Source organism: Pan troglodytes, chromosome X, assembly GCF_028858775.2.
Source record: "Pan troglodytes isolate AG18354 chromosome X, NHGRI_mPanTro3-v2.0_pri, whole genome shotgun sequence".
Lineage (NCBI taxonomy): Eukaryota > Metazoa > Chordata > Mammalia > Primates > Hominidae > Pan > Pan troglodytes.
Window position 1 is genome coordinate 146,370,811 of NC_072421.2, and position 10,818 is coordinate 146,381,628.

The following is a 10,818-nucleotide window of genomic DNA, read 5'->3' on the forward strand; positions in this document are numbered from 1 at the left end:
TCCCCAAATCATCTGTATGTGCTGCCCGTCAGGGTGCACATCTGTTCTGGGAGCCACACTGGAAAACTAGAGTTGCCAACAATAGCAACTGGTAAGGGGGTGGGGGGTGGGGCAGAAGACAGAGTTCCTTGATTGTGTGATAAGGTGTGTTCAGAGGAATAATGAAGAGATTCTTTCAAACATGCAGACTCATGGAGTCCTAAAGACATCTTCCCTCCATTTCATTTACTCACTCATTATGTTCTGTCCTGAAAAATTGATGCGTTTGCCTGGGCAGATGTTCATAGTGTGACTGGAGGAGGATAGAGAACCAGAGCGGCACACAGACCTTGCTTTAGTGACTGTTCCTGGGCAAGCCTTCGGGTTCCTTAGGTAGCCAGATCTAACCCTGGGCCCTGGAAGAAAAACGACCCCCATGCTGTATACAGCCAGCAGGTGACTCCTTGTTGCGAATATTAAAGAATATAATGAAAATGTGTGTCTAAACACTGGTACTCTCTGAAGTGGAAACTCTGAAGACTTCTTTTTATAAATCAGCATGCAGGTAAATAGTCAGCAATTAACAGCCCATCTCTGTAGCATGTCTTAAAGAATCCTAAAAGAGAGAGAATACTACTTTTCCCAGCTTCCCAAATACTGCTCCTTGGGGGGCTGTAAGAATTGCACTTTGCTTATTGTGGTAACAGTATTTGGAGCAAACTGACATTGTGGTTTCCACAAAACACTTTGATGATAGACCAATATTGGACATCAAGTGTTTTCTAACTGCTGATAGCTGTTCCGGCAGCAGGTAGAGAAATCATCATAGCTCTGAGCTGTTTCTTTCTCTGAAACATCACAACACTTGTTATATGTATTCAAAGGAAGAGCTATATTTGTGGGTAGAATTAATGCCAGAGAAATATCCACCCAGCCCTCTCTGGTATTTGAAGACAAAAGCAGTGGTGTGCATGGAGCCCTCGGTGGTGGTCAAAGGCAGTGGAGACTTTGGTGTTTAATGTTAGAAAAGAAGAAGAGTGGGCCTCATTCTATAGTCTGGCACTGTAGCTCTGGGTGGCTTGGTCAGATGAGGCAGGTATGGGGTGGTAATAATCTCTGTATCCACTAGAGCCCCTGGAAAAAGCTATTGTGTTGACAAAAGCTATTGCATTGACAAAAGCTGTAGCTGTACTGTGAGAAGAGTCAGTGGGATGTCAGAACAAGCTCCACTCTGATGGGGCTTCACATGTGTACGCTATGCTAAACTTCACTCCAGCAAATGGCATTCTGATGAGATCCCAGCGTGATGGGGAAGGCCTAGAACCCCACTGTCACTCTTTCCTACCAGCCTAACAAGGCTTGTCTCTTTCCATTCCCCAGGAACACTCCATCCCCAGTGTCTCTCAACAACGTCTCCCCCATCAACGCAATGGGGAACTGTAACAATGGCCCAGTCACCATTCCCCAGCGCATTCACCACATGGCTGCCAGCCACGTCAACATCACTAGCAATGTGTTACGGGGCTATGAACACTGGGATATGGCCGACAAACTGACAAGAGAAAACAAAGGTATGCTCATCTGTTCTACCCATATAGCTCACAGACCATGATGGAGTTAACTTCACTTTGAAGGACTTGAGTTGTACTTGGTGGCCTTATAGCTTTCTGTCTCTCTGATTTCCAGAACTTAGATAAGGGAAGACAGAGTTCGCTCAGGGCTGACACAGTGACCTATTATTCCTGAGAGCATAAAAAAGCCCTGGAATTTTGTCCTCCTTTAAAGCTTAAACTAATTTGAACTGTGATGTGTTTTGAATTTCACTCACTGACAAAGATCAACACAGAGAAACAGAGGCAAAGACAAAAATAATGGTTTACAATTAATTATGATCCTGTTGGCTCCTGTTATTATTATTATTTTTTTTTTTGAGAGGTGAGGTTGAACTAAGGCCTTCAACCTTCAATATAATTATTAGCTCCAGTTGAGTACACGATAACGCAGCTTGCATTTGGAAGCAAGGGCCAAAGTTCAGCTAGTACTTTTCACACACCGATGGCTGGGATGAAGAATCAGGGTGCTGTTCATGATGACACTTGAACTTTGCTACAAAACAAATGCAAAGAGGACCCTGCTTTACCAGAGTGAATCCGTGGTCTTTGGTGACTCATGCTGACATCTGTGACCTTAGCTGTCATTGAGGATCACAACAAAGCCTCACTACCCTAATGAAGGTGGGAAGTAAAATTAAACTGCACATTTGTCCCAGCCATTCATTTGACTTGGCTGATTCTGGCCCAGCAGTCACAGACTGCTCCACACCAGTCAAGGTGGGGACAAATGTGGGCTACCCATTACTACTGTATCGCTGAGCATGTGGGGAAACCATCTCATTGGAATAGGAAGGATGCAGATTTTGCAACCCAGTCATTTAAGTTTGAATCCTACCTGGGTCATGCATTACCTGGGCAACCTAGGCAAGTTAATTAAATCTGTGAGCTGCTTCCTAGCTTCTGTCTCTATAATGGACATAACGGTGATGATGATGGTGAAACGTCCCAGATGGATGATAGAGATGGGTTGAATTAAATAATGGGTGTAAAGCACCTAGTATAAAATTCTGAGTTCAAGGTAGAAATTCTACAAAGATTTATTATCTTTCCTTACTCCATAATATTATGTATCTATATAACTCAAAGATTTTGTGGCTCACAAAGCACATTCCATAATTTGAGACCTCACCCCTCAATGCAGCTATAAATTTACACTGACTCCTGGGAATATCTGCATGTATTGGTTCCACAGGTTTGTGCAGCAATTTCTATGTGCCAGGAACTGCACTATTGCTTTATCATTTGTTGTCTCATTTGCCCTTATTTCATACATGAGGAAACTGAGGCTCTATGAGATTAAGAAACTCACCCATGTTATCACAGCTCTTGCTTGTTAGAAGCAGGAATCTAGAAGTGTCTGATTCCAGAGTCTCATTTCTTAATCAATAGGCTACACTGCCCATCTAGAGAGCAAGATTAATGACAGGTCCTCAGAGACATTTGGTGAGATCCCGAACCAGTTATCTGAGCAATGGATAATTATTAAATTGTCTACTTTTCTACACCTCTGGAAACTCAGAGACAACTGGCCTATACAACCAGACTCATCCAGGGGTTCTAGAATTGCAAGTGAAGATAGACACATCTTAAGATTTGCCTAGCATGTCTGCCTCTGCTATTTCTCTCTTATTTTGTATTAGTAACTGGAGGGCAGTTCAATATTTATGGATTTCCTTTATCATTGCATCCATTTTCAAAATCTGTTAAAAGTATTTCCTTCTAAATTAACTAACTTCAGGACTTTCCAGGAGCAATGTGATGGCTGTGCTGATGTTAGGGTGAAATGGTGTTAATCTTGTCATTAGCACAGTGTGTCAAAGAGTTGCTAAATTCCCTGTGTCATCTTGAATGAAAACAACTCCGTCACTCCACCAGCAGAGAGAAAATGTGTCCTGTTAATGCTGTCATTGGGGTTTTCAGTGGACTGGGGAGAAGACTAGTGTGAAATCTTCTGCTCAAAGCCTGGAGTTTCATACTTTGTCATTTCTGATCTACTTAGCTTTGGGGATTCTATTCACATCTACCTTGTCTACATAGAAAAGAGAGAACTGAAGAGCTTCCCTTTTGGTTGCAGCTCTGCATCTCACTGGAGACAACCACGTATTTGCACGTTTTTTACCCAGTGGAGATGGGTGAAGTTGGTTCTCCCAGTGAAAGGTCTCCACTCCTGCCTCATACTGCCCACCATGCAGCTGCAGATGGCTTATTGTAGAAGGTTCTGGTGCTGAAATGAGCCAATGGCACTTATGCTGCCCTCTGGCCTTTGGTCTAGAAGCTTACCTGCCCAGCTGCTTATACTGCTCATTTGGAGCAGTTATTAAAATGGTGTCTAATTAAGAATGCCACAGAGAGCTTTGTACAGAATACCCAGGGAACATCCTGGCTCATATGAGGCTCACATTCATTCAACAATGACTAGGTCCTTAAATGTTTTCCTTAATACTGTATTACATAGGAAAATATTTTAGATGCCAGAAATAATTTACTCTTTTATCAGCAGAAATTATTTTATTGCATAGTACAGGTTAAAAAGTGTCATATAATCAAATGAGGTTGACACCTAGAGAAGGATCCCATATGTTATATATAACATGAAGAGTAAATGCATTGTTTGATGAAATTCCATCTGCTGAGCAATCAAGCACATGTAACCCATGCATGGAAATCACTTTCCAAGAAGGCAGGAGAGCATCCCACGTTAGGGCAGTCTCCAGTCCTATCCCCTCACCCCACCCCCTGACACGGATTCCTTGCTGCCAGCCAGCACATAGCTGAGGCTGCTTCCTTTGCCAGAGAGCTCTCTCATAACTAAGTGCCAGGCAAATGAATTCGTACATGAAAAGGGAACACCTAGCTAGTTTTTAGAGATCATATAGTTTTTCCCACATAGTACTTCTATCGCCTAAGGCAGACATTCCAAAACTCCAGTCGCGCTAGTTAGTAGTGTAGCCTCAGGGCTGCCCCCTTCCCTAAGTGAACCAAGGGGAAATCAGCTGGGCATTCTTACCATTAATGTCCTAGGTCAGGGGCTGGAAAAGTTGTTAAGTGACAGATACTTGCAGGCCATTTTCCATACCCAGTGAAATTGGTAAGAAGACTTACAGAATCAAATTCCTCCTAGATGTTTATTTAGCTGTGGAGGCTGACGGCTACTATTAATGTCCAGATTCATGGGCCTTGTCTAGACCATGCCAAGAAAACTCAGTAAACTCGGTTCATTTAGACAAAAGGAAAAGAGGATATTTTCAATTCATTAACACATTGAATGACAAACAGCTTGACATTAGATAGACCATGGCTCCCTACAATTTTGTGTAGAAATACCCTTTTCTAAATATAAATGTATAATCTATGAAAACATAAATTTATTATGTACTGCAGAGTTTTTGGAGCTCACTAAAGATTAAAATAATAGGGCTTGATAAACTTGTGGAGTTTTGGTCTCCTAGTAGGCACTCTATAAATGTTTGTTGAATGAATGAATGGACAAATGAATCACATTTCCATTGTCCATGTGGTTGTGGTGTTGTGTGAAAGCAGCTTCTCAATGTGGTGCATATTTTCATGATATCATATAAAGGCCTAACTGAGAACTGCTCTGCTTTTCAGAATTCTTTGGTGATCTGGACACGCTGATGGGGCCTCTGACCCAGCACAGCAGCATGACCAATCTTGTCCGCTACGTTCGCCAAGGACTGTGTTGGCTGCGCATCGATGCCCACTTGTTGTAGTGGGTGTTCTCAGATCTCTAGCATCACGACCCATCACTCTACCTCTACCAGCGCACTGATGGTCACTGGTGGAACTCCACTCATTGGGGAAAGTTCTCTTTGGTTATGTTTGTTTTTATGCTTCTTTTGTTATCTGTAAAAAAAACAGAAGTCATTGTAAGTTGACACTACAACTTAAGGGCAGTGTACGTTTTATTACTTAGTCATTTTTTTCTTTTAGCATTTGATATGCATTTCTCAGATTCCACCATCTTTTTGTGCTTTGTGGAATGACAGTCCCTACAATATTGTTTTAAGCCCACACTACCCAAAACAAAGAATGGGAAGCACTTGTGATAAAGACAGGCTCCTGAGAAATGCAACAAGTGGTCTTACATATACATGAGAACTTAGACACAAGGGACCATCCCCCAAACTCTACTCTTATACCCAGAAAAGAACATATTTCAGAATCTGTCAAACTTTTGTGTATCCCACAGATTCAATCTTCAGGTGAGAATTTTCATTGTCAAAACCCACTGGTTAGATGTTGTAGCAACATCATAAAATCAAGAGTATCAAGAAAATAAATGAGCATAGCAATGCTACTCTTAAAAAGATGCTATGCCACACAACCAGAGGACTTTCTTGTTAGCATCCCTTTCCTGATTCCCTATTTTGTTAATTTTAATGATAAGAAGAAAGGGTGACATTTATTTTGACAAGTTTTAGGCATCAGCTGGCATCAGTGTTTTTCAACTCCATTATTTGAAGTGTAAATCCTCACCTGGGGTTCTCTGTGTGCAAAGCTGTCCTTTTGAGGAACAGTTTGGTTGATGCATGCCTTAGTAGCCAAAATGCTACACTCTAGACTTACAAGTGGGAGTTAAGAGAGGTCTGGAAAGTGTCCAACAAGGAATTCACACCTCTGCCTCCTTTGCAACAACATTTACACAGTTGGTAAGTGGGTCCATAACTGGCAGGATTTTTAAATTGTATTTTGCTCAAATCTATGGGAACAAAAGTCAAGTTATCACTACCTAGAAGTAATAATATACAGTTTTCTTCCTAGTGGCTTGAAAATCTGGACTTCCTCAATTATTATTCACATTTTCTCTCTTATAGGTTTTCTGTTTTCTACTTTCTTTTTTCTCTTATCTGTGTTTCCTTTTCCTTTGTTTGGCTCATTAACTTTTGACTGAATTACAATTACTCCTTTTATTAAAGTCCATATTATTGTGAATCATTTCCATGAAAATTTCTAAGAAAACTCCAAACTCTCTAAATAGTAGCTAACTTTTATTTTTTTAAAATGAGTCGTGGGGTAGTGCTTCACCTTGAGATGCTTTGAAAGAGCCCTAAACATTGGGAACCATTCACCTAATTTGGAGACATTTCTCACTGGTTGTGACTACCCCCTTGTGATCCTTTACATTCATTTTATGTCCCTAAACATCACAATGTAAATATCATTTTTGATGTTCCAGCTCACCAGAAGATTCTTACACTTGGGGTAAAAACTATCCGTGCATTACTTACTGGTAATTACCTGCTGGTATATAATTCCATGTAGCCTTTAATATGCTGGGTTATCAAATTCTGTTCACTGAGTTATGACCAGATAAATAATAGATATGCACATGAAAGATGCAAACTTGTGTGATTATTAAAGCAAGCCATGCAGGTCCATGATAGAAACAGCAGGTGATGACTCTGCACTCTCATTGTCAAGGTTAGATATCTCCCCAGTTGCAAAACAGCCAGACTTGAGCTGTGCTCTGGTCATCTTTGAGTTTAAGGCCTTTTGTTGTATAAGGCTGTGGAAGTTGTACTCCAATGGCTGAAGCCATGTTGTTAATATGGCTGATGGGAGCATCCCTGCAGCTGAACCCAGCACTTTTTATGCTCCCACTGTGGTTGAGCTTTATGTTTACAGTCTCAGCAACAACACTTATGCATCCACACACTCACAAATGAAACCTGAAAGAATCTTTTCTGAGCCTCTTAAAAGAGGAAAATGATAACATTAAAGACTCTGAACACCCAAGGTTGGTGTCACATATAAAAATTAAGCTGATGACTTTGCAGTGACTCAAGTTCTCTCTTTATCATGGTTTACCAGGTAGAGTGCCTGGCTATTACTATATAATGAAGCCCACTGGCTTGACTTGTAAGTTCAACCTAAACCACAATCCTAGACCATCATGGATTTAGGAGTAGATTCTTCTTGAAATCCCACATCCAGAAACTAGACATTAGAATGTTGAGGCAGTTTCCCAGAGAAACAAGCATATTGCCTCATGGATGAAAGACTTGTAGTTCTAGTTTCAGTGACTTGTTATATCTACTTACATACAACAGGGAGGCAAGAGGATTCTCTGTCATCTCTGGTGACTGAGTGTAAAATATGTGCCAAGTCTGCAGCACAGTGACCAAATCTGACAATCGAGCTCTGGATCACCACTTGATTATGTAGTAGACTCATTTATAAAGCAGCTTAGGAACTAATTAAACATGGAGGATGAATTACCTTCCTATCCCTTGAGATAAGACATCTTTCAGTTTCATGATTAAGGATTGTTGCTGTTTTATAGTTACTCTGTTCATCACAGTGTAAATGGTGATGCGTGTCGTAGGTGTGCAGCTATTTGAGGGACTAAGGGATGGAGATAGTCTGTCAAATGAATCTCTTCAGTATACCAGTTTGTGGGAGGGATATGAGACATGTGGATGGCAGTGAGAGATCGTGCCTCTAGATCTTGATGGAGGCTTGGTGAGACACACTTAAATAAGCACGTGGAGGTTAGAATAGAGGGCAGAGTAAAAGGAAGCTCCATCTGAGCAAGTACACCAAATGATCTCAGCCCTGCAACTTGACCCAGGTAGGGCCACCACTACGCCTTCACTTGTCACCCAAGCTCCAACCACAGAGAGTTTGACAAGTTTGTGTTATGATGTTGGCTTGGCTTTGTATTTTTAATTAACTTTGGATTTTTAGTGGTTTTGTCATATAACTGTCTGAGTTTGGTAGGTAGGATTACTTTGAAAAGGGTTTACTAGTGTGGTCCTCCGGGTAGAATTTAGCTGTAAGCATGTTGTTAGCCAGCCTGTAGACTGTTAATTACTTAATAATCTCATTGGGAAAATACTAGTAGTTTTATATTTGGATGACATAATTGGAAAAGCAGATTAGCTGCTACTACTTTTAAAAGACTTAAGGTCGGGATGCCTTTTTTTCCATGTAAGGAAATGAAAAGATCAAAATCTTCAGGCAATAAGCAAGTTGCAAAATTAGAAACCATTGGCTAAAAATGTGTTTTGTTGCGTTTCCAAATGGATGAATTTTCATTTGGACATTACATCACTAAATTCATTAGATTTTGTCTGCATTGGAAAGATACTCTTCTAGCATATCTTTCCCAAAGATATCTAATTTGGATTCGGTTTCATGCAAATTTGCATCCCGGAGGTTGAAGTTGGAGTTTGAGGTTGGAAAATATTTTTGAAGGCAGAATCAGTTGAGTTGTGAGGGTGAAGCCTCACATACTTCTCAACAGACATGATAAAATTCACCTGCATGAGTTGGCAGGTGGGAGAACCAAACTGGATCACTGGGTAAGACTACTCAGTAAAGCAATGAACTGCTTGCTTAGAGAAGCATCACTATCCCCATGGAGAAAAATGTGTGGCAAGATGATACGGCTACACAGTATCAAATGAATGGGTCAATTCAGCACCCCCAAATTTAATTCTGTGGGGAAAAATTATTGAGCCAGTTGTCAGTGTTCTGTTACATGACTGGCAGACTAAATTCTTCATCGTTGTTGTTATTGTTGTTGTTGTTTCTCATTTTCACTCGCACAGCCTTATTCTCATAATTAAAATCTAATTCATTTTCTCTTTAGTGTTAGTAGACTCCAACAACAGAAGTGGCATCTGTGTATTCATAATCAGCATTTACCCTGGCAGGAGACTAATCAGATAGGCCGGTCTCAGACATTAATCCTACCATCTGATATTTTTGGTGAAGGAAAAAGTATTAATTCTCTTTCCATCCTCCTCCTCAGAAATATAGAAGCCCTCTTTACCAAAATCATCACATTTTACTCTGTAATCTACCAGCTAAAAGAAAATTGCATTGTGGGGAGGGCAGAAAGGGGGTGGGGGGTGGGGGGGGGGGTGGAGGGTGGGGAAGCCCCACAAAGCCAGATTGCAGTTCTTGCCCCTTTTTGCGTCTGACATGAGATGTTAAAGAATTATTCATAGTGCTCACATTGGGTTAGGGGACACTGAACTGCTTTTTAGATCCATGATCAGTCATCATTCTTCTAAGAGATTGGAGCTTTGCTGTTTCATTAACTGTGCAGTGTAGACTAATGGTGTTTAATAAAAATCATTCAAAATTTCAAACTCTTTTGCCAGTGACCTCAATTTTGTTGGCTCTGTGATTTGTATCAGACTTTGAGGAGGGAAGGGGGAAGTGAAGGAAGCCTACGTCCAGGCCCCTGACAGGATGCTGCAGTGGCAAGCTCAAGCTCGCCTGCCTGCCAGCAGTTGCTGGTGAGCAGCAGCATGCAGACCAGCTGTGGGAAGCCTCCTGAAGAATGCCCCAGCTGATGCTTTCAGCTGGGAATAGTTTGCTCCTATTGGGGAACTCATTGTTCTCCAGTCTCTGCAGCAGGAAGCCAGCTGTCATATTCGGAGGGAATTTCAGATGCTTTACCTTTTTGGTTTTGTCCTGCATCACTCATGTGGCTACGAAAGTGTCTCTGAGAATAGAGCCCAGTGTGGTGACAATGGGTAGTCAAATGCACCCCAGATGCTCAAGCCCTCTTGTGGTTCTGCAGTGTTTATGAAATTGGGAGGAAGGAGACCCTGGACAGTAAGCAAAATTGGAGACACTCCAACGAGGCTAAGTTAATGCCGTGTTGCCCAGAACAAGATCTAGCTTCTCATTTGGTCAGCCTAGCATGCAACCAGTGGTGTGCTGGTAAAATGTTTAACAACCAGCTCACTGAGAATAGAAAGCACCTGGTTTGCACCATTTGCCAATTTCCATGGCATAAATACTACCACTTTAGATGATTTTAAGCTACCAACTGTGATGTCACTGAACACATGGTTGGAAAGAGATGCATGCAGTTGGCTCTTGCAAGCCTGGGCAAAAATGCTTCAACACACCACTGGATGCAGCCAGTCAGAGGGTTCATATTTAATATATGTGTTCATGTGGACACACACAGACACACACACAAACTCACCCTTACACACACACTTCGATGACTAAAACAATTACATAGTTTTAAGATATGAATCAATGTGTGAATGTAGAAAGCTTATGATAAGGCCCTAGAGGTATGGGTTGCCCTGGAAGCCTAGGTTTTAAGCAGGAGAATAGCTGAGAAGAATGAAGCCCTCCTGAGCTGAAAGGAGAGATGGATCAATGGAGATGGTTCCATCATCTCCTTCCATATCTCACAGGTAAAATGGGCACTCAGAAAACCCTCACGATTGAT

The 10,818-nt window shown here is 41.4% G+C and overlaps 1 protein-coding gene across 12 annotated transcripts in view; it reads left to right on the forward strand.

Annotated features, from left to right (window-relative positions):
• AFF2 (ALF transcription elongation factor 2) overlaps window positions 1-9,712 on the forward strand; it is a 491,337-nt gene extending 481,625 nt beyond the window's left edge. For 6 of the 12 annotated variants that reach the window (XM_016942633.3, XM_016942635.4, XM_016942632.3 and 3 more), the window contains 2 exons: window positions 1,360-1,550; window positions 5,202-6,546. In XM_016942633.3, the coding sequence (XP_016798122.2) occupies window positions 1,360-1,550; window positions 5,202-5,323 (313 nt within the window). In that variant the 3' untranslated portion in view covers window positions 5,324-6,546. 12 annotated transcript variants of the gene reach the window in all.
• Window positions 9,713-10,818: the final 1,106 nt, after the last annotated feature.